This window comes from Phaenicophaeus curvirostris, chromosome 5 (genome assembly GCF_032191515.1).
Source record: "Phaenicophaeus curvirostris isolate KB17595 chromosome 5, BPBGC_Pcur_1.0, whole genome shotgun sequence".
NCBI lineage: Eukaryota > Metazoa > Chordata > Aves > Cuculiformes > Cuculidae > Phaenicophaeus > Phaenicophaeus curvirostris.
Genome location: NC_091396.1, coordinates 64,310,031 through 64,333,733, shown reverse-complemented (window position 1 = coordinate 64,333,733; position 23,703 = coordinate 64,310,031). Strand labels below are relative to the sequence as shown.

The following is a 23,703-nucleotide window of genomic DNA, read 5'->3' as shown; positions in this document are numbered from 1 at the left end:
TCTCTAATTCGATATGGATGGTTGCCCTCCCCTCACTTCAAACACACCCAGTCCCTGCAGACATTGGCAAAATTTTAATGACAGCACTCGCACTGTACAATCGAGAAGCAACAGCGATGCTGACTGTACACAGTGTTTCCCAGCCCTTGCCCAAGTGTCAGTTTCATTTTAAAGACAAAGCTATAAAAATGCACAATTTTCTCCCAAGATACTGTACACTATTCAGCAGGTTAAAAACTGAAAAAAAATCTTTCATTAAAAAAGTCCTTACATTATTTGTATACACCAGGGACAGTCTACGTCACCATGTTCATCTAGAAAATATGTGCATTTATACACCATTTCCATGCAATGCAGCAATTTCTTATCTCAAAAGTGGTATAAAAAGACAACACAGCAGTCCTAACCACTAGAACACCTTATGGAAAACAAAACAAATGTGCATCCTGTTGCTGAATGTGTCGGGTGAATAACATACAATGACAACGATTCAAAAATACATAGATTTTTTTTTTCCACCATGTGACTACAGAAGCAAAAGCTACAGGTAACGTGAAGGGTGTGCAGTGATTTCAGGCAAAGTGCCTCTTCAACTGCTTTTTCTTGTGCAAACCTGAGACAGACTGCTGTGTTGAAGGTTACTGTGATGTAGTTTCTGCATCTAGTAACTCAGTGTTCAATCTCCTTGAAAGCTTAAGGGCACTGTCCCTATAAAATAGTGCATCTATTACATCAGAGTATAAAGTGTGCTGCTGCTTACAGTTTAAAAATCTATAGAAAACATTTTCCGTACAAAAATGTTGAATTTTGTCAAGGTATATGCTTTGAGATGTGAAATCTAACACATTCCCTGCCACAGGGAAAGGAGGCTATTAAAAAGCATGAAAAAGCACCACAGAGAGTGTGTTTTGGTATAACTGAAGATCCCTGGGCTGCTTTCTAAGTTGGTGGAGGCCCATTGGGGTATTGCAGCATGAGATGGAAAGAATGCATGACGTTGTTTTTCTTGGTGCAGCTGTAGTCCTCCTCACAAGACGGAACCATGAAAGCCAGAAGTAAAAGCAGTAGAAAGAACAACTGAAATGGTAAAGCTGCTCGTAATACACGGCGGAAGAAGGAGGGAGACTGAGATGTTGCTTGATTAGGTTGTGGATGGCTTTCACCTCTGAAATAGAGAAAAAAGAAAAACAAATTGAGAAAAAGGCCTTTCAGAGTTTGAATGAAACAAGTTGTTTTAACTGCCTTTCTAGGGTTCCGTAGAACATTGAGGTGCTGGAGCACACCCAGATAAGAGCAACAGGGCTGAGAAAGGATCTGAAGCACAAGTCTTACGAAGAGCAGCTAAGGGGACAGGGGCTTGTCAGTCTGGAGAAAAGGAGACTGAGGGGAGACCTTATTGACCTCTATAACTACCTGAAAGGACGTTGTAGCGAGGAAGGTGTTGGTCTCATCTCCCAGGAAATGAGGGATAGGACAAGAGGAAACGGCCTCAAGTTGCACCAGGGGAGGTTTACATTGGATATTAGGAAAAAAAATCTTTACTGAAAGAGTAGTGAAGCATTGGGACAGGCTGCCCAGGGCAGTGGTGGAGTCACCATCCCTGAAGGGGTTCAGAAAGCATGTAGATGTGGCACTTAGAATCATGGTTTAGTAGGCATGGTGATGTTCAGCTGACAGTTGGACTGGATGATCTTGGAGGTCTTTTGCAACCTTAATGAGTATATGATTCTAAGTATAAAGGAAAGCCATCATCCAGACTGATGAGGTTCCTCTTTGCCTTGGCATTACTGAGATCTGTCCTCTGCTCAGACCCTGATGTACTGTGGATTAAATTCTCCCTTTGTCCCTCATGGTCTGTTTGTACTCAGTGGCTCTAAGCTGCTAGTTTCTTTGTCCAGGTAACCTGGTGGAATTAAAGGAAGACTTAAAATGAAAATATTCCCTCATTCGGCACAAGAATAGTTTTCTTGGGAGCAAAGACAAGCCGAAGTTGTACATAGGTGCAGAGGCCTAGGAGTAGGAGTGCTAAAGGAAAACCATTCACTACGATGCAACACAGGCAGGCAGAAATTACCTCCACCTGCCTGCCAACCAGAGGAACTGCCACTCAGGTTACTGCTGGCACTCGGCTCGCCTCTGCTGTTCTCACTATCCTTCAAGAGTTCAAGCTAATAAAAACAGAATCATAGAATAGTTTGGGTTTGATGGGACCTTAACAACCATCTAGTTCCAACCACTCTGCCATGGGCAGGGACACATCCCACTGGATCAGGCTGCCCAAGGTTTCATCCAACCTGGCCTTGAACACCTCCAGGGATGGGGCAGCCACAACTTACCTGGGAAACATCTTCAGTGACTCACCATTCTCATGGTGAAGAAATTCTTCCTTATGTCTAGTCTAAATCTGACCCTCTCCACTTTACACCCATTCCCCCTTGTCCTATCACTACAAGACTTTGTAAACAGTCCCTCCCCAATTGTTCGTAGCTACTCTTCAACGACAGCTCTTCACATTCTATCCCTTTCCTGAGACAGAGGGCAATGCCTCCACCCCTCCTTCCCGGTCTGTCCATTTTGAACAGCCTGTAGCCATCAACGGCCACACTCCAGTCATGGGATTCGTCTCACCAGGTTTCCATGATGGCAACTAGCTTTCTAGTAGCACAGTAGCTTCCATCTCCTCCTGCTTGTTACCCAAATTCATGTGTACAGAGGCACTCAGCTGGGCTGCCAGGCACATCGCCTTCTTGGCGGACCCTTCATTACCTGTAAGGTGTTTTGGAGAAGTATCCTCCCTGACACCTACTACCTCAGGAGGCTCCCACAGGACTTCAGCTGCATCACGGCATCCCCAGCACACCCCTGGACAGCAGGTGGAGGGCTCATACCAGCACCCCATCCCTCCAAGCTTTGTCTGTCCTCCCACCACTTGTCATAGGCTAGAGCCTGATGTTATCCCCCTTCACATCTAGTTTAAAGCCCTGTCTACGAGTCCCGCAAGCTCCTCCTTTGAGAAAGGTGGCTGCCATCCAATACTTGTAATCCTGGTGCCATGTAGGCCATCCCATCGTCAAAAAAACTCAAGGCTGTTCCAATGACACCAGCCACAATACCTTGTGCCGCTGCTGTTTCTGCCATCTGTGGTTCCCCTTAGAGTGATCTGTTGAGAGAAATAGGTTTTAGTACCCAGGTTGGAGAAACTAAAAGGAATTTCTCTTTCTCTAAAAATACAGTTGTAGATTTCATAGTCCGTTGTAAATTCTATAATAAGGTATACATGCATATATATTACATTTGAGGAATCTTCAGGCTAAATATGTCTAAATATGCTATGTGTTAACAGCAAAATATTAGAAAAAAATACTTGCCTTCTTCACAGCTGGGCTAGATTTCTCTGCGGCTGGATTATAGGCTCCTGAGTCCAAGTCATCTGGAACTAGCAGGAATCTTCTGCTATCCTAAAACGTAACCACACCTTCAGCTTTAAAATGCGTATTTGAAACTCACAACAGATGAAGCACAAAGATCCATCTTTCATTGCCTCTCTGTGGGTGCATAGCCCATTGCCTCTTTTTTAGCAGCAAATGGATGTTCCAGTTCTCCAGCATAAAGAAACGTTTCACTATGCACAACCCAAAGGAATTATGATGGAACAGGTACAAACAGGTATTCACTCGGAAATACCTCTATCTGACAGCTCACATTGAGTTTCAACATATTGTTGTGAACTCCTGTGCATTTGTTACACACTCCTAGCCTAATCCTTGCTATGGGTCATGGGATAATTCAGGCTGGCAGGGACCTCAGGAAGTTCATCTAATTCAACCTCCTGCTCAGAGCAAGGTCAGCTATAAGACCACACCAAAAGCCTTACTCGGGGCTTTATCCTGTCTGCTTTTCAAACCCTTTGAGGGTAGAGACTGCACAACTTCTCTGGGCCATCTCTTTCAATGCTTTACTAGCCTCAGGGCTACAAGCAGACTTAATTGTTCTTTTTTTCAGCTTATGAACGTGCAAGTACTTAAGTCAGTCTTTTATAAATGCCTTTACTCTTAATACATTATTACTTTTCAGCAAGAAACACCCATGAGCAAGTATTTAAACTCTGACCCACCAGATTTCCTTGCATTGTTTTTAAGTCACATGAAACTTGTTCAATAAGCTGCTTCAGTTTCCTTGCAGTTACGTGGACCTTCTCATCAACTTCATTGAAATCACCAGGTGATTTAAGAAGCAGGTGAGCAGTGAGTTCTTGAAGCGAGTTCACTTTAAGCTGTTGTTCCAGCAGCTCTTTCTCCAGTTGCTTAGGACACACAAACAAAAATCAGTGCAGCAAACTGTTACTCTCAACTTGAAGGATGTTCTCATAAAAGGAGGAACTCTGGAAAGCTTTAAAGAACAACTCAACCTGCCTGAGAATCTGCAGTACACAGGAATGGCTATTACAGCCACATACCAAATGAAGTTCTCTTGAAGAGACCAGCTGTACCTGCATGAGCTAACATTTAGAAATAGTTCTAGCAGTAATTAATCCACATGGAAGAGACATTAAATCTTAGAAATGGGAAGTCCTACTCCAGCATAAAGACTGCTCACGAGGAATTTAATTATGATGCATAATTATGTAAAAAAATGCCTCATATAGGCAATCTCTTAGTCTATTTGAGAAAGTAGCCACATGCCCAAATACAGCAAGTTTGAGGACAGGCTGCAAACATCTTGAGAAAGATACTGCCCTTCATTTTGTGGTGAGAGCTACTGACTCACTGGAAGACCTGAGGTGCTGTGGTGAAGACTACACTTACCATTAGCTCCTTTTGGCACTCCTGTATTGTATTGAGGTCAGCATTTGGATCTGTGATACGCGCTGCTTTCCTTCGGCTATCAGCACTTGCTACCCACAGGATTAGGTTTTGGCTCTGATCATGGAAGTCCTAGAGAAACAGAAGGGTCACATGTAAGAGAAAAAACCCTCACTTTTGCAGTGTTTTCACCTGGCTTTGCCTACAAACAAAACGACCAGCCCACGTTACACAGAGCCAACAATAAACTCACGATTAGTGAGGCTACAGCAACCTAGTTAAACTATGCCACAATGTAATAAGAGGGTATTATCCAGTACACAGATACTTCTATCAAACCCTTTACACTCAACAGAGTCAAGTTCATGAGAAAATTGAGTGTCTTGGATTCCGAGCAACCATTCCACTAACGTGCAGGAATTACCCCTTTGCCCTCTCCCATTATCTATCCCCCAGTAGTGCCCTAAAGAGGGGTTTTCTCATATAAGCTGGCACACAGTATGCACCTGGCAATGCAGTAGGGCTTGTTGCAACTTTTTCCTCCAGTTGTTCAGTGCATGAGTAGCTTTCTCCCAATGCAAGTCCACCTTCCAAAGCCTGTTCTGAAGCTCTTTGAACTCTGTGCTATCAGCTTTCTGGAATTCTTTGCTGTTCAGGTTAACGGAAAGCACGACTGTCTTGTAGTTATCAAATGCTTTAAGCGTGTCCTAGTAGGAAAAAAGGATTAGGAGCTTCTAAGAATGATGAAAAACATGTTATCTACAAGAAAACTATGCCCTCAAAACAGCCACAGGCACTGGAGAAAGCTGTTTGACTACGGTGGCTGTTCATATACTGCCAAGGAACATATTGAGATAGGTGGCCTTTTTCCACAGAATCATAGAATCCCTAGGTGGGAAGAGACCTTTGAGATCATCATGTCCAACCACACGGCTTTGGTTTATTTTAAAGCAATCCACTTCACTTTGAAGAAAACAAATCTGGTTGGGCCTGTGCTTCTCCCTAAGTCCCAAGCATTATAGCTCAATCCACTTCTCAATTCTCAATCTGCCCCTCACTTCTCTGAGCTGCCTCTTTCCCTGATATTTGAAAAGACATTCCCATAAGTCACCACATGGTATTTCCTCTTGGTTTATAAAGGCTTTGCAGCCTCAGAATTCTAAAGTAATGTGAAAGGGACACCTGGACATGCCTACTCCATGCTCCTGCTCCAAGGAGGGCCAACTTTAAATGAAGTGCAGGCAGCTAAGGCCTCACCCAGCCAAATCTCGAGAACTTTGTGGGATGGTGATTCCCCATCCCCTCTGGGCCCCTGCTGCTGCACCAGGCTGCCCTGTTGTGATAAGTTCTTTCCCTTCTCTCTACTCCGAGTTTCTGTCAGCCCATTTCTCTTACTTGTCAAGGTCCTTCCTGAATAGCATTCCTGCCTGCTTTCCTCCCCTCCCTTAAAACTGCAGGGGGAAACAGTATGGAATTTGCAAAGTCCTGGCTGTATCATTTAACCACCTTTACGTGAAGGCAAAGCCTGTATTTGTGAAGGCTTTTTGAAAAAAAATGAATGCCAAACAGTATCTCATATGCTCAAGAACTGTCTAGATTGGATCACAGGTACTCAGTCTTTTTCAAGTTGTGGACTCTTGCGACAGAAAAGTAAGAGCTGTAATACTAGTCCTGCAATCAGCACAGCTCAGAATGCTTTTATTTTCAGCCGTTGTAACTACAAGTGTCAGTCTGTATATTTTCAAGATCTGTGTCCCACTTGCTGGAAACTGCTGGTCTAAATTACCTTTTGCCCAAAGAAATCTGTCTGACTCCTTCACGCAACAAAGTTTCTTTCAATATTAGACAATACAACCTGTTTAGAACAGATTCCTAAACACCAGTATCCTTACGCAGGGCGATTGGGATGTCCTGGCATCTCATGAAATTCATGTCTTAGAGCCTGCTGGCATTTCGAGACACCCATAGAAAGCCAAGCTGTCTGAAAAGGGGATTTTCAGCCAGCTGGACCCTACTTGAGAAAATGCAGAAGAGAGAAGTAGCTAAGCTCTGCTCCTTCAAGAAGTCAGATGCTCCAGCCTGAACAGGAGCGTGTCCCTCCATTCACAAGGCATCACTGAACCCTTCCTAGCGCTTGGTCCCCAAGCCAGGTTGGCTGATGGAATCAGAATGGTTCTTACTGGAGTCACACCCTGGCGTGTAGTCATTCTCCCTGGCCTAGTGACTACTCAAGGGCACTTAGGCTTAAGCATACACTCAGCATCCCTAAGAAATCCCTCCTCTGTCCCGCAGAATGTCTTGTTTGTGAGCATCATCCTGAGTGTGACACCAAACTGCCCAGTAACCTTGAGATTTGGAAGATTCCATGCAAGACTGCTGGCAGAAGGGTGAGCACACAGGGATTTTGCACTCCCCCAAGTGTTAAGGAACGCTTCCTCTCTCAGAGTTCAACCTGAGGCATTTTGTTACCTTAGTCCTAGGGACCTAGCACTTACCTGTAGCCCTGGTAACCTTCTGGTTCAATTGCAGGCCTGACTCAGTCCTAATTTAGGGAAGCTGAGAGTTGTAGCAGGCAACATAACATGACCTCACATGCTGACAGGTGTTCATGCTACTGTCTAATTGCAGAGACAATTCATTTTGTTTCTCATTTTTAACTAACACGCTCAATTTTATGAGAAATCTGCGTTTGCTAAGCGAAAAAATGCAACTGCATGTTTTGAAACAATACGTCCCTCACCTATAGGACAAAGGGGCTATTTAGAAGGAAGATTTTTTGGAAAACACCATACTGCTAAAACCCACAGCTTTGGAGCACACCTTTCTATGTCTCTCTGTTGGAGCTACAAATGGTTCTCCCTCTGGTCCCTTGCCATTAATTCAGTTAAAAAACAGCCTGTATTTTGCAGCCCATAGAGCCAGGTAATTTTCAATTTGCTTCTGGTTTGCATAGGAGGAAATGGCAGAGAACAAGGCAAAAATGCTGGTATCACTGCTCAGGAGACCCAGCCCCCACAACAGGGCCTGACCCCACAGGTCTGGAGTCTAAGAATTCAACATTTAGCTTTGTTCTCTGTTTGTTTTCCAAACCAAAAGGCCTAAAAAGAGAAGTTTAGGGCTGAATGTATTATATAAGAGAGAATGAAATGCGTCTGCAAGAAAACAGAAAGGGAGAGGTTTTCATTTCAGCTTGTCTGCCTGCTGGAGCCACATGAATTGCCTGCAAATCTCTACATCTGACAGAAGCACCTTGCTTAACTACCTCCCTCTTTAGTCCTCTTAACTGAACAGCTTAGCTCCTCTGCAGCGTATGCTCATGTTTAGTAGCATTCGTGGTGCCAGCAGATCCTAGGAGCACAGAGACAATGATCAAGACCATCAGCATCTTGAAAACCCAGTTTTCAATATGCCAGAACTTACTTTCAATTTCTTGACGCTTTGTTCCAATGCCTGCACGCTGGTTGGAGGTTTCACTTTTTGCAGCTCTTCCAGCTCTTTCTCAGTTTTATCAAGCCAAGCAGAGATGTCGCTGAGATCTGAGTTCAGCTGCTGCCACTGCTGCAATTTCTGTTTCATTCTGAGTTTATTCCTGAGGTCTTGAGCTTGGATGAGCTCCCACCTTTCCATAATTCCTACAAATGATAGAACAACAAACACTTAAATCTTCTGTAAGGTGCACAGTACGTAAAACAGATGCAAGGATTTTCACAAGTAAATTATTCCCCAATCTGCTCAAGGTCAAATAGCTGCTACCATGTAGTGCTGCTACCCAAATAGTCTGTAGCTGGCCAAACTACCCACGCAGCAATGCTACACAGGATTTTAATCACAATATCACCGGGGAGAACAGAGCAAATCTAATCCAGTTGTGATTTGGTCAATGTGAAAACTCATTGTGGGATAAAGTATGATCCAGCGGTTAGGACCTGGGGTTATATTTCATCAATTCGCTTCTAAAGGAGACGGAGATGCCATCTGTGTGATCACTATTTCTGAAAGCACAACTCAGCCCTTCTCAGCAGCTTTCCCATTCGTCCCATGCATGGGACTCAGCCCTCACCCAGTTGTGAGACCAGAGGCATAAATCAAGCAAGCCGGTGCACACAGCTGCAGTCTCCTTTTTATTACTACTTTTTATGACTGCAGTACAGATGTGTCCTTATAACAATCTCAAGCATCTGGTATCAGGAATGAGGTCCTAAAAGGTTAAGAGAACCAGTTTGTTGGCCTCTTTGGAAGAAAGGGCCACAGTGAAGACAGTGAAGAATAGAATACATTACCAGCTCTGACAAAACATCTCTGTAAGTGGGAGCTATAGCATCTTGTTATATGTTGAAAACAAACACCACAGCACTACAGCCACTCCCAGTGCTCTGTACCTGACTGCTTCTCTGCAGCTGCTATATTCACAAGCTCTTGGTCATCTTGGGGTTCTTCATCGCTCATGGTAGCAGATGGAATTTTCTCCTTGTTGATGATGCTGCTGCTGCTCGCAGAGCTGAGCTGCTTCATCTGGAATGACATTTTGGTGGGTGAGCCCTGCACTGTTAACAAGTCACCAAAGGTCAGACTTCATCTGTGTTAGTTTGGGGTGGCTGGGCTGCTACTGAGCTCTTGCACATCAGCACTGGGGTTCTGCATCTTTCCTAACAGTTTATACTGTCTCTCTGCACCATCTCAGTAAACAAACTCATACCACAGTGATGCTAATTATTAGAAGAATGGACATGGCAATTTAATTGCTTTTGCATTACATCTAGCAGACAATGTACATTTGAAGACGCTTGTTGTTGGATGCTGGGTCTTGGCAATATTAACTCTAAGGCTCTAAGACTTGATTAATGATGACAAAAGCAGGCAGACACCAGTAGCATCTTGTGCAGATTAAGTGGCCACTTACATGCTAGAAAAGGACCCTTCAAATCTTCGGAGAGGGAGATATATCAGTAAGTATCAAGGGAGGGTATTCACACTCTCTCTCTCAGGGGTGGATATGGAGTTAAATTCTCCAAGACTTCTCCTATGACAACAGAGGAAGTATGCTCCTCCAGACACTGATGCTGATCAGGAGCCTAACAAGATTGTTGCCAATTGGTTTAAATAAGATTTCCTAGCAAGCGGATGGAGACTCTCATTGGCTACCCGAGCCACAAGAAATAACGTCTAAGTTCGCATAAAGTCAACATCCTCCCCACGACTAATCTTTTTCGTCTTCGAGGAGGAGGGAAGAGGATGGAATTACAGAGGAACAGCAAACAGACTGTGTAGTACAGGTTCAGCGCCCACAGAGCCTCCAACTCACATAGTCTGGCTTATAGGGAGTACTTGTTTCGGGACCAGACAACACATTTCCATCCATCTCTGCCTGTTTGTTTGGGTGTTTCCTGCAGACCGGGCTACCTGGAGAATGCCAAGGATGAGCTTCTGAAGCAGACTTTCCTGAAACAAATAAAATCAAACCCATACAGCATGAGTGCAAAATCCCACTGACATAAGGAAGCTGTTGCTTTGTATTTGGTTAGAAAGCACTCTGAATAAAATGGCATCAAGTTATGGCATAAAAATGAAAGTTTTGCTGCTTTCCTTGCAAAGCATGCGTATTTGCAAAACATCAACAGTGTTTCAAAGGTAATGAAATGAGAGCCATGCAGTTATGAGACATTCCGCTTTCTTCTTCTGGAAAATGCTTGAATACAGGCTTGTTTTGAAAAAGAAAGAAAGAAAAAGGCGGCATCACTGTGGTTTTGGAAAGTTTGCATCCCAACACTAATATCACACATCCGCAATGCATTTCAGTAGGGACAAGGGTACACATGTCCTGATTCGCAGAGAGTCTGTTCTGGATTTAACAGACAGGACACACACACTTCTGTGATGCACAAAAAAAACCCAACCAGAGTTGGAACTGCTGCCTTCAATAATTGTGACACCAAAATTAGAAACGACCGAAAAAAGTGATACTACCCAGAGCAAACCACCAAGCAAGTACCAAAAGACTTTGTGTCAATACAATGAAATGCACATTAACCACTTTGGCATTTACCAGGCAAAATTTAAATGGTATGTTCTTGGCCGCTTTGTAATGTACATGTGAATGCTGCGGCATTAAGAACACCGTGACAGGATGAGACATGGTGCCCACACAAGGCAGGCAGGCAGATGTTACGTATGAGAGAGGTTGAGGAATATAGCGTGCAGCACAGGGAGGTTGCCATGTTCAGACACATGCATTAGCAGGTGCCTACCAGAAGATGCTTTCAAAGTTTGAGTGGTCATTTTAAGATATGCCTCAGGATTTTCAGTGATTTCTACATCTGGAAAAAGAATAATGTCATTTTCCTCGCTATTCAATATTTTGAAAACAAAACAAAACAAAACAAAAACCCCAAGAAACTGAAACAATTAGGGACAGCAAAAGCAAAAAAAAAGGTTGCTAGCACTATTTTCATCAAACATTCTTAAAAACCTTGTGTTTCTGAAACTATAAGAATCACACGGAATCAATTGGTTGGAAAAGACCCATAGGATCATCGAGTTCAACCATTCCTATCAAACACTAAACCATGCCCCTCAGCACCTCATCCACCCGTCTTTTAAACACCTCCAGGGAAGGTGACTCAACCACCTCCCTGAGCAGCCTCTGCCAGTGCCCATTGGCCCTTTCCGTGAAAATTTTTTTAATGATGTCCAGCCTGAACCTCCCCTGGCGGAGCTTGAGGCCACTTGCTCTTGTCCTGTCACCTGCCACTTGGAAGAAAAGGCCAGCTCCCTCCTCTCCCAACACCTCCTTTCAGGTAGTTGTAGAGAGCAATGAGGTCTCCCCTCAGCCTCCTCTTCTTCAGGCTAAACACCCCCAGCTCTCTCAGCCGTTCCTCACAAGGCCTGTTCTCCAGCCCCTTCACCAGCTGCGTTGCTCTTCTCTGGACTCGCTCCAGAGCCTCAACATCTTTCTTGTGGTGAGGGGCCCAGAACTGAACACAGGATTCGTGAACAAACAGCTGGCAATAAGTTCTCACCTGAAAGAGCACTGTAGTATGTTGCTTCTTCTTCATCTTCGTGAGAGGAAGAACCTCCCACGTCACCTGTGTGATCCCACTCAAGTGGGATGGAGTCGACACTGACAGGGGTTTCACAGCCTGATCTTTCATGACGCTGAGTAGGGGGCATAAGATGGCAAAGGGACTGTGTTGAAGAGGGCCCCTCGTTGATGGCCTTCTTATGCCAAGGATCATTCTGGATTTCTCTGGAGTCTTCTGGATCTGTCTCATTTTCAGAGGTCTCTCTTTCATCGTCCAATCCCTAAAAATAAATAACAATTATTGCACATTAACAATATTTATGATAGACCTACGCTGCTTAATGAGCTAATCATTAAGCCACAAAGTTCTACTGGGGACTGTTTTGTGGTCAGCTGCAGTAATCAAAGACCATGTGCCTCAAATTAAAGGGAAGCATCATTTCTGCCTCCTTCCTCTTCTGCCAACAAAGTCCTCCCATCAGCAGCTTCCTCTCTTCTTTTCCAGATACTCAATGACCACCATAACATCTCTCTCTAGTTTGCAGGGAGGGGTGTCCTTTTCAAAACAGACTGCACAGGTTAGCAATGAAATGATGTTCAGGCAGGAGTGAACAGCTAATTGTAGATGTTCGTCTTATTTCCTCTATCTGGCTTTTCACAGATATTCTTTCCTTATTAGCCAAAGCAAACTGAGAATCATCTCAATGTTCCCAGTGAAAAGTAAAGAGTTTGCTGTTCCCCATTCAGGCTTCTGACAAGAAAGTGGAGAGATGGAGTCTCGCAAATGAACCCATAAAGAAGTATTATAACCATATTATTGAAATGTAAAGAAAATGAAGTGATATTAAAAACACCAGAAAAGCTTTCGAAGCCCTCAGACCACTACTATCTAAATATTAACCCTGTGAAATACTTCCATGCTATTATCCAGATTCCGCAGATGGAAGCCCAATGAAAGAGGCGTGAGATAACTAGCCACAAAGGTTTAGCAAAGCTGGCACAACTACTGAGGAGCTCCTGACCCCTCTGAGCTCAAACCACTCAGTCAGGCTACTAAGGATACGCAATGAACACTGCAGTTGAAACAGAAAAATGCTGCCAAAGCACCAGAACAACTGTTGCTTCTTACAGGATGTCTCGAAGTCAGTCGTTGATGGAACCGGGCGACTCGCCCAAACACTTCCTGACAGTATCGATGAAGCTCTTCCAGTTCGTCTTCAATCAGGATAGCATCTAAAGGCTCACTCTTCTGAATCAACTGCTCCCCAAAAACGATTAACTGATCAATCTTATTGGTGTTTAGTGTTATTTCCTGCTGGAAACCCTGTTTGGAACATACAAGCAAAATAATTACTTCTGCAAAGCCTTTTCTAGCCTAAGGTTTGTCCTTTTCTCGCTCATTGCAGTGAAAGAAAAACAGCAGCTGACATTGTTGTCTAGTTTCATTCGTCAAATGTTGTTTTACTCAAGAGATACAGAAGTTTATTTTAGTAGCAGGATTACAGTTCCTAACAAAGTGGCATTTTCCACCCGTGTGTACATCAATATGATTGCAGAGTCCTGAGCCTGCAGTAGATCATAATACGACTTAATCAGAGGTTCATAGAATCATAGAATCGATTTTGTCTGTCTGTTGTGTACACACCATCTTTGGTTGGTTGGTTTTGTCTCCAGCCCACACAGCAGTAAGTCTGCATCTCAAAACAATTAACAGAACAGGGAGAAGGAGCAATAAGCATAAGAGCAGGTAGCACAGTACTACTATGGTTTTAGAATCATTGCATACACCTGTACACCTGCTGTCTTATTTCTGTTTCCAAGTCCCAGCTACAAACAATGCACTCAGAGCAGAGATCTCACCCATTTTTTTCAGAAAAATTCTCAGCAGACAAAAAAAGCCTGAATTTAGGAATGTAGCTTTATACTGCTGACCTGCATGTGCTCCGATATCACTGTTACTGAGACTCAGTGTTAGGAGAAAACAGCAGGATAGAACTGAGCTGGAATGCTGAATCTGAATTTAAATACTCTACAGTTTAATCTTGATTCAGAGGATAAGTCTGGACAATTTACTGGTGTCTTAAAACAAATACAGCCCTACAGACATCTGTTGGCTCTTGTGAAGTTCCACAGAAGCTGGTGATTCTGTCAAGAGAGGGCAGCCTAATACAATCAGCCAGTCCATACTCTATACAGTCTTAACTGCTTTCCAAAGATACGTACGTTTAACTGGCGCATTTTGTCATCAAAGTTACTTTTTGAGAAGTGCTCCACGTTGGTCAGCTGGAGGTCCATTTCTGTGAGCCAAACCACAATGCTTTCCCTCGTCCCCTCGAATTCATCTCTCCTGTTGGTGAAGTGCTGCACAGGAAGAAGGAAGCCAGTGTTACAAGACTTTAGCTACTACAAAACATGGTCACAGGAGCTCTTTGAAAACATTTCAGAACTGCTGTTCACCTTAAAGGCCTTCAGGGCATAAATGGCAGCATGCCATGTATAAAAAAATGTCCCTTTCCCGTAGTGATGCTGGAACTAAGTGACATATGTTAGTACACTATTCGTACGGGAGAGGGAATAAAACTCCAGCACTGCCAGGTGTTTCAATAAAAGTCTATTCTTGCTTCCACACTGTATGCCTTCTCCCACATCACACCAGCGTAACAGTTACTCAGGTTTAACATCTAACTTGTTCTAAATTTAGGAGACAGACGGACAAAGGAAGCAAGCGCTGTCTCTAATCAAAGTAATTAAAACTACAACATTAAAATCAGTAAAACAATGGAGAAGCTGGATCATGGCCGCTCACAAAAGTGTAATTAGTGCATCATTTCGGATGATCAGCTCTCTCTGCCGTCATGTCCAGCAGATGCTGCTAACAGACACGCAGCTTGCTGTGCTGCTCTTCTCCTAAGCAGATTTAGTATTCAGAAAGGGGATGACATAACATCCCAAACACAACACCTCCTAACTTTTGGGATCTAATAATTTTCCCAGTCAATTGCTTGCAGCACAGCTTTATTAAAAACTGGGCAGTAACAAGTTTCCTCCAGGGCACAGCACAGAATATCTGCCCAGAGATCTGTTTAATTTGACAAGCAGGACATTTTTTTGAGCATCACAAATACACTCTTTGACAGTACTACTCTATCAGGCAGAGAGCATTGCAGGAGCTGGCGACAGCAGCATGCCTCTCCATCACATCTCCACATTTAGAATCATAGAATCACGGAATAACCAGGTTGGAAGAGACCCACCGGATCGAGTCCAACCATTCCTATCAAACACTAAACCATGTCCCTCCTCATTTGGCATAAAGTAGGGCTTTGTTCTGAACTCCAAACCACGTGTGCCCTGGGTCTCTCTACTTCTTATTTATGGAAAGAAGCCAGTACGCATCCACTCATGGCGAGACTGGGTAAGACAGTGGGACAGGAGCAACAAGGCCTGCAACACAACCTTCCAAAATTTGCACCCATTCGTCCCTTATGCTTCTTCAGCTACCAAGAACTCATTTACAAGGACGTGTTTATACCATGCATGTCATGTTCTTTCCAGAGTGGTTCCCCTACACTGGTAAGTCAAGACACAAAGCAACACAATATAGTTGCTCCAGTATGTTTTGCTCTTGGGTAATTCCTACAGAAACTTGCAAGTGCTCCTCACTCTCTTACCCCACCGCGCAATTACCTTGAGCCTCCTCAAAATGGCAGCAACCCGTTTCTGGAGATTATCCCAGCGCTGATTGCCTTCATGTACCATCTGCTTCAACTTGCTGGCTGAGTCGGTGCGGTTCTCGCGGGCGAGACGCCTGTACTGCTTATTGATCAGCTCCAACTGAGTGAGTCGCTCATGAATGTGCCGTTGGAACGCCTGCAAGGCAGATCAAGGAAGTCAGCTCCTTTGTCAATAAGAGGGAAGACTTGGATGACACAGTCACACAATGCATCAAGGGAGATGATGTTGCCCCTTCCTTAAAATTAGACCTCCCAACTGCAAAATTAAATTCAGAGAAGGACCGATATTTAAATTGTTTGCTGAAACTTAGCTCATTAGGAAAAGAAAGGACAAAAAAAATAAAAATGAACCCACAAAGATCTGCTGCCCACAAAAAGCAAACTGTTGATTTATAAGCAGGATCTCAGGATCTTGTCAATTCAAACTGTTGGATTCCCCACATTAAAAACTAATCTAAAGTCAAAAATTCAGCCAGATACCTAGCAGCCACCTACTGGCTAAATGACTTATGTTCCCTATACCACCGCACATCACACAGACAGGAAGTATTCAGCAGTCTGACCATCCAGCTGACTGCTGAGCATAAAAAAATTAATTTAAAAAATTCACCTCAAATTTCTTCAACTCCTCCTTTGCGTGTGTGTACAAAACCTCTGAAGAATTAGGCCTAGCTGCAATGACTTCAGATGACTTTAGCCAATCTTCAAAGCGAGAATAGTCATCCAAAAACCTCTGCCACAGGCGCCAGGTTTCCTCGATTCTGGAAAGGAGGTGCGAAAATGGAAAGGTTTTATCACAAACTAACTATTCATTTTGGATATTTTTTTTTTTAAAAGTTCTTAAAAACAGTGCCACGGGCTTCCTTAGGATGGGTAAGAAATAGAATCATAGAATCACCAGGTTGGAAAAGACCCACTGGTAAGAGAGACTTACTTCATTCGCCTTTCCATTGACATGGCACAAATGTTTCTCCACCGTCTGTCCAAACTCCTTCGAGTCTGCTGGATGGAGTCACACTCTGTCTCATTAGCACATGCATCCGAGTCGTGGAGCAGGACTTCACAAATATTAAACACCGATTCCACCCGTTCCGTTTGTTGCTCTATGTCTCGTTGCAGATCCTGCCATTGGCAAAAGAATAGCTTAAGTGGAAGGTAACATATGTGGCTGGACTTCAGACATACCCTTTCAAAACGCTGAGGAGGATGGTGAAAGAGCAATTTGTGTGCCAGGAAAAGGTTATTTAGTCTCAGATGAGCTGTGCAGATCAGGTCAGGACAGAATTGTCAGGCTAAAAAGGGACTGTCCAGCTTTAGTTTTCAGTGAAAGCTCAAACTTCTCATTAACAGCCTGGAGAATTTTAATGTGCACTCAAAATCCAAGCCTTACACATACCATAAACACATACTTAGTAATTTTGACATTATAAAATGACGGTGTCACTCCTACTGCACTGTAACACTTGTCACAGAACTCATAGTGCAGTTCGTGTACGTTAGTGACTGTGTGATTGCAGGCTGATCTCACCAAACACAGAAACACAGCACACAAGTAGCTGATGTCACACTACATGTCTTATTCCTTCACAGAATCATAGAATCATAGAATAACTAGGTTGGAAGAGACCCACTGGATCATCGAGTCCAACCATTCCAATCAAACACTAAACCATGCCCTTTAGCACCTCGTCCTTCCTGCAGAGCTCCTGTTTTGGCACAGTATTTTAACGTGTTTGGTAAAGACCCTTTGTCTAACCTATACTCCATGTTTCTCTACCAGAGCCTCCGTCTTCATCATAGTCTGGCCTCTCATTCAGTACTGATAAATGCTCCTGAAGTCAACATAACTGAACAACAGAAAAAGAAAGCCTCATCTCAATATTTCTCATTGAAAAGGCAGGTCTGTACAATGTTACCAACAGTAAATGTTAATGTAATGGCTACACTCACATTTTTTCAACCCATTTCTGGCTTTCCTAGTGAAGGACTTTTGCTTGAATAACACTAGAACAACAACAGACATGAATACTTAATTAACAACAGAAACAGGAACTCCCATTAAATGGTATTACTGATTTCAGTGAAGAAATCAAGCAGAATTGGTTTTGCTCTAGACTTACAGAACGAAAACCAAATAAAACAAATGAAAAAGTCCCCAAACAGACACAGCTTGCAGCAAATCCAAAAAGAGGTGAAGAAGATCTTCCCATAAGTCAACAAGTGGCAAGAAGCTGAGTGTCACCCAGTGACAGTCTTCAATGGTGCCATATGCGTATCTGGAAGGGCTGAGCCATAAATGGTCAACATTTGGTTTGTGGGCTTTGTGGTTATGTACAACATTAAGGAATGCAAGAAGCCAAACCTTTACATAGCTGACAGACTGCCAGAAGTAGACCCAGCATAATTTCTGACAGGTTGTTAATGATTCAAAGCTGTTTTCTGAGCAAGAAGCAGCAGTGTCTCTTTAACACAGGCTCTACACCTGACAGCAGGCTCTGTCCTACTGCTGGTACCTGGAGAGACTCTTCTGCATTCCTTAAAGTACACTGGATTTACTGCTGTATTAGTGAGAATGAGAACTACAGATTACAAATCCATCCTACCCGCACTACGGAAATGTTGCTGATGCGATCTCATTACTTTCGGTCATGCCATGCAATAACCCTCGACAGAATCCTTGCTGTTTTCCAAGCTGTTATTCAAAATGACCTGCCTGCATTCTGGCGAGACAAACACAACAACATAAGTAATGGGAACAAGAACATACACTGAGCCCCGAAGGTACTTTTCCTTCAACTCCACACAACATAGCCCAGAGAGCTTAAGCAGACTACACGCTGTTCGACTTCTGCATTAGTGAAACAATTTGTTCTTGATTTTCTTCTACTGTGACCTTTTTAGTCAGCATGGTCTTCTCACACTAAATTCACAGTAGAAACAGTCTAGAGGTGCCCAGAGGTCTGTGTTTGAAACGGAATCCAAAAAAACCCGCGGTAAGTAGCTCTGAGGAGCAAGTGATGGCTCGCTCTTACAGCGGGCTGAAGCTTGAATGCTCATCAGAAAAATCAATCAGTTTGGACACAACTCCTACATTCTTCTTGGCCCAGCAGTTTATCACAGCATTTAAGAATGGAAAAGTCTGGGTAGGGAGAAAATGTTTCCTTGTTGTTTAGATGACCATTCACAATGCAGATGAAACCATTAGAGGCAGCAGCCAATGCTTCTGGTGCTTGACCAACTCCAGCAGTGGAGTCAGTGGGAGCCATTCCCAGTTCTATCGCAGGGTAGCTGACCCTTCCCGTGACATCTGGGATGGAAAGACGTATCGACCAGCAGAGAATAAGGTGCTCAGGTATGAGTCACACAGGATCTTCCGTTGGACATGAAAGCAGCAGTCGAAGAAAGAGAAGATGGGAAGGATGGTAAGAAGACCTACAGGTGTTCTTAAAGGCTGATTCCATAAAGCTTGCGTGCTTGACAGCTTAATTCCTGATCCTCACTTTTAGGGCAAATATTTTCATTATCACAAAGGCCAGATGACAGCAATGGTCATTGTCAGCCTTCCCGGGGAGGGGGGCACTTTCAACCTGGTCAGACTTATAGCATAGCCCTCAGCAAACACTGACTCCACCAGCAAATCTGTTGCTTTGGAGAGGTTTCTTTTCCTTCCCTGGCTGCTGAAGAGAGAAATTTACTCCAGGGCTATCGAACTCATATCCCACTTGGCTGGGGCAGCTGGCACGTTCAGCTGCGCCCAATCCTTGCCTTCTTCAGCGCTTAAAACTAGCATAGAACTTTTTCCTCCTCCTGGTAAGCCACTGTCTCAGATAAATGCCTACATGCACGCAACCAACACCTCAGCAGGATTCACACAGCATCTCACCCAGCCCTGAGGGGATCTTCAGAACCAGCCTACTGGATCAAGCCTCAGTCAAAGGTGTGTTTGCACAAGTCTACCCTCCTCCGGGAGGGTTTAAACACCCTTCATGCCAAGCTTGCTCAGCTGTCTGCAAGGAGGGGAAGAGGACCGAGCTAGTGAGGGGAATACATCAAATCCCAGCACTTAAAACTGCCACAGGCAGTTTGCAGGAGGCTTGGCAGCCTATCCATGAGCTGCCTCACGGATATTGCCCGCTGTCTGTGCCCTGCCTTGCCCTTAGGAAACCTGCTGCTTAACCGAGCAAACTATCAAATGCAAAAAAGCTTTTGTTTGCATCGTGCGTGTTCTCCTTGGGTGCAGAGAGGAAGGGAGAAGTGAGGGTAAGTCAACACAATACTGAAAACACAGCAAGCAAATAAAAATTTCTACGTAACACATCTTGGCAGGAACGAGGCAGAAAAGCAAGCAGTTTGAAGGCCTTGCTAAAGAAAAGAAATGGGTGATTTTAAACCAGGACTGATTGTAATCAGCAGACTTTTAGCCCATTTACTCTGGCTGCTGCTCTCTCCCACCTGCTGTTCTGCCAGTCTCTTCTGGATTTCTTGATCATCGCAGATGTCATATACAACAGGCTTAGAAAGCTCAGACTCAATCCGGGCCAACCAGGTGCGAAGGTTACTCATGTTTTTGTCCAAAAGTTGTATAAAAGCCAGTGTTTCCTTCAGTTTCTTCACCCTAAGCAAACCAGGAAGAATATTTTGTTACCAAGACCTGCAACCAGCGGAAATGATGTTAGCACAAGGTGAAGACAAGCATGGCTTTAAGAAGTGCTTGCTGTCACATCAAGCTGTTGCTTGTAAATTAGAGCCATGTTTTAGTTAAAACCTACCTAAAATGCCTCAGCAGGTGTCTGCTCTACAGCTGTGGGAAGGTCTCACGTGAATTCTTTAATGTAACTATACAAACAGAAGGAAATTTTGTACCCTTATTCATCTGTGAGCTCTTCAGTCAGTTCTTGGATGTTTGTCTAAGCAGGAGTTTGTATCGCAACATGCCACAGCTAAACTAAAATGGGTATCTACAGTCTGAGTTCCCTGCTGCGAATTACATCCAGTGTTATCTTCAGTAACCAAGAGGCTCACCCTTAGCAGCAAGATACCCCTCTGCCAATGGAAGGAGAATTGGTCTGAAGCGCAGGTTCAACAGCCTGGGCAAATACATGCTGACAGGAGAGGAGAACAGGCTTCAACAACAGCCACTGTAGAACCTACAGTGCCCCAACACTAAAAGTTCTTCTAAACAACAGACTGAAATGCGTGGAGATGGGCCAGAACCCCTGGTGGGTGAAAATGGAAAAAACAGTCCTGAAGAGGGACAATATCCACCAGCTAGAGTCGTGCAGCAGACAAGCCAATGAACCATCAAGACCATTTACTTTTCTTACTGCTGTTTGCAGCACATATTTCAAACTGCAGACAACCTTTTCTTTATTTCCAGCCTTTACAGTGTATTCCCATGTCAAACCCCTCAAGTTATCCAAGGAGCACATTTATACATTTTGGCTAATCTGTCCCCACGTGCTACAGGAACATCTGTTGAACAACCTCACTGCTCCTGATCTTTTCTTGAAATTCTTTTATCACAATTCCCAACAAAGATTACTAAAAAGCGCATCACCAGGCGACAGTTCTCTCTTCTGACTCCAGATTGATATCAGAGCTTGCCAGATAGACCTTGGTAGTTGTTGTTGAAGAAGAAAAAAAGTCACTTAGATCATGACTTCCATCAGACCCCTCTCAAGCATCCAGATCACAAGGTGAGATGAACTGTAACAAAAAGCATGCATTTCTCTCTGTGAACTGCAATGATCTGCCCTGCAGTACTATAAACATCCACAGTGCAGGTGTTAAAGTTGGGTCAAATCTTTCCAACCCTGTACTAGTGCAAACTCACTTCTTAGCCAGCATTGCTTCCCCATGCTGTGCTCCTGGCTGCTCACATCCCTCTGATGTCTCGTTCTGTCCCTGTGCCTTGAGATGAATTTTTGGAGCCTGCGTGTTAACTTTAAAATGCAAATTTCTGAATTAAACCCCACCTTACTGCCTGGTCCAGCAACTGCCCAGATGAGCCTCATTAGCAAAGTCAAGTGCAGTAGCAAAAGTTTAAGTGTGCATTGTGAAAAGGCCAAAACATTCCCCATTCACTGGAAGGGCAACTTGTACAAGGGAATCACTGCATGTCTCAAAACGCAGGGGACTGCTGAAAGGTCTGAGATAAACCCTGTTGTACTTGGCAACGTCAGCGCTGTGCAAGGTAGGACTAGGGCAGGGTAGGGGGGGACGTTATCTCACCTAGTACAGGTGAGGAGAGATTACAGCAAGGCAGAAGGGCCCTGACAGGGTACGTGGATGTTGGCTTCGTTCAAAAGGTCTGACCCTCCACACAAGAAAAAGGAGTGTAGGAGTTTCCTGGCCCACCGTCCTGCCTGCTGCCAAACTATCCCAGCCAGCTTTAGATGGGAGAGTCCAAACTGCCTGTAACCCAGTGGCTCTTGCAGTTACCTGTTGCAGCATAGGATACAATGACGGAAGATATGCAGGACAGCTAAATCATAATGAATATGCCACTCTGTAAGCAACAAATGATCTTATTAGCAAACTTCAGGCAACCAAAGAGGATATGTATGTCAGCAAGACACTTGATTTAAGATAAAGCACTTATGGAGATATGGGAATGATCTTACTGTATGTATTCAGGCCTATTGGTTATGGTGAAGGTACAGAGTAGAGTCAGCAACTTTGAGGAGTTGTATGGATTAGCAACATGAGAAGCTCCTTCTCCTCCCTCTTGTCCCAGAAAGAACCAGGCAGTACTTTCAGCTGTTTTACAAGGAGAGCGAGAAGAGCACAGTCCTACATTAGGACTCCTGGCGGGCAGTAGCAACTCTGCACTCTCCAAAATCTAAGATTAATCCTGCCTGGTTGATGCAACCCTGCAAGTCAGCATGAAAGATTTGGCTCAAGTCTATGGCCCACCTTGTTCCTGCTTTGCACCCACAAAGCTGTGGGCACTGGTGTCAGACGCAAAGGAGCTGCCTCTGCCCCCTTACACCAACAGTGCTTTCGCTGCTGAAGCTGCAGGAGAAAGTCAGAGGATGACAAAAGCATTTACCTACTCTCGCTCTCCTTAACAAGCTCTTTTCAGAGCTCTGCTCCCAAGCGCAACCCTGTATGCAGAAGGCTCCTGGCTCCCAAGCAAACGTCTGCTGTACAAATCTTTGGGCTCCTGATTCTGCTCCTATTAAGTGGTGCTCAATGAATGTCATACTCTGGTAACTGTACAGCATTTTCTCACCATCAAGGGCTGGCAGTAATTCAACCAGGACACTTAATTCTCTCTCCATCCTATCCCCTGCTTTTGCCCCACCATTCAATATGAATCCAGTTGGTTATGATGCTCAGCAGGGCCTGTGACTCCCCAAGACATGTGGCCCCTCAAAGACAGGTGACTCAGGTCCCTTCTTCCTGGAGAGATGGGATGATACAGGCTTGGTGTCGAGCACCAAAGGGAAGAACCACTAAAAAAGCCAGGCTGCGCCAAACATTTGTGTTGTTGCATTGTTAACTCTGCATGACTTCAGGCCAGTCAGGAGGAAAGCAAAGCTCAATTGCTGCACTGTCTCTGACTGTATCTCCATTGGTCATTTCTTCTCTACGTATGCTATGACATTTCCCACCAGTGCTTTGGAAATGTGTCTTTGGTAACTTAGAATAGAATCATAGAATAGTTTGGGTTGGAAGGGACCTTAACAACCATCTAGTTCCAACCCCCCTTCCATGGGCATGGACACCTCCCACTGGATCAGTCTGCCCGAGGCCCATCCAACCTGGCCTTGAACACCTCCAGGGATGGGGCAGCCACAGCTTCCCTGAGCAACCTGCTCCAGTGTCTCACCACTCTCATGGTGAAGAAATTCTTCCTTATATCAAGTCTAAATCTGCCCCTCTCCAGTTTATACCCATTCCCCCTCATTCTATCACCACAAGCCTTTGTGAACACTTCCTCTCCAGCTTTCCTGTAGCCCCTTCAGGTACTGGAAAGTCACTATAAGATCTCCTTGGAGCTTTCTCTTCACCAGACTGAACAACCCCAGCTCTCTCAGCCTGTCCTCATATGGGAGGTGCTCCAGCCCTTAGATCATCCTTGTGGCCTCCTCTGGACCCGTTCCAACAATTCCATACCCTTCTTATGTTGAGGATTCCAGAGCTG

The 23,703-nt window shown here is 44.2% G+C and overlaps 1 protein-coding gene across 1 annotated transcript in view; it reads right to left on the bottom strand.

Moving 5' to 3' along the window:
- Nucleotides 1-59: 59 nt before the first annotated feature.
- Nucleotides 60-23,703, bottom strand: part of SYNE2 (spectrin repeat containing nuclear envelope protein 2) — a 155,598-nt gene continuing 131,954 nt past the window's right edge. The window contains exons 100-116 of the mRNA XM_069856738.1: nucleotides 20,007-20,169; nucleotides 16,489-16,676; nucleotides 16,165-16,315; nucleotides 15,508-15,690; nucleotides 14,044-14,181; nucleotides 12,950-13,144; nucleotides 11,819-12,101; nucleotides 11,048-11,116; nucleotides 10,105-10,241; nucleotides 9,182-9,314; nucleotides 8,223-8,434; nucleotides 5,309-5,509; nucleotides 4,806-4,934; nucleotides 4,115-4,303; nucleotides 3,369-3,458; nucleotides 3,114-3,160; nucleotides 60-1,165 (exon numbers count right to left, since the gene is read on the bottom strand). Coding sequence (XP_069712839.1) covers nucleotides 940-1,165; nucleotides 3,114-3,160; nucleotides 3,369-3,458; nucleotides 4,115-4,303; nucleotides 4,806-4,934; nucleotides 5,309-5,509; nucleotides 8,223-8,434; nucleotides 9,182-9,314; nucleotides 10,105-10,241; nucleotides 11,048-11,116; nucleotides 11,819-12,101; nucleotides 12,950-13,144; nucleotides 14,044-14,181; nucleotides 15,508-15,690; nucleotides 16,165-16,315; nucleotides 16,489-16,676; nucleotides 20,007-20,169 — 2,734 coding nt within the window. The 3' untranslated portion in view covers nucleotides 60-939. The remainder of the gene's footprint in view (nucleotides 1,166-3,113; nucleotides 3,161-3,368; nucleotides 3,459-4,114; nucleotides 4,304-4,805; nucleotides 4,935-5,308; nucleotides 5,510-8,222; nucleotides 8,435-9,181; nucleotides 9,315-10,104; nucleotides 10,242-11,047; nucleotides 11,117-11,818; nucleotides 12,102-12,949; nucleotides 13,145-14,043; nucleotides 14,182-15,507; nucleotides 15,691-16,164; nucleotides 16,316-16,488; nucleotides 16,677-20,006; nucleotides 20,170-23,703) is intronic.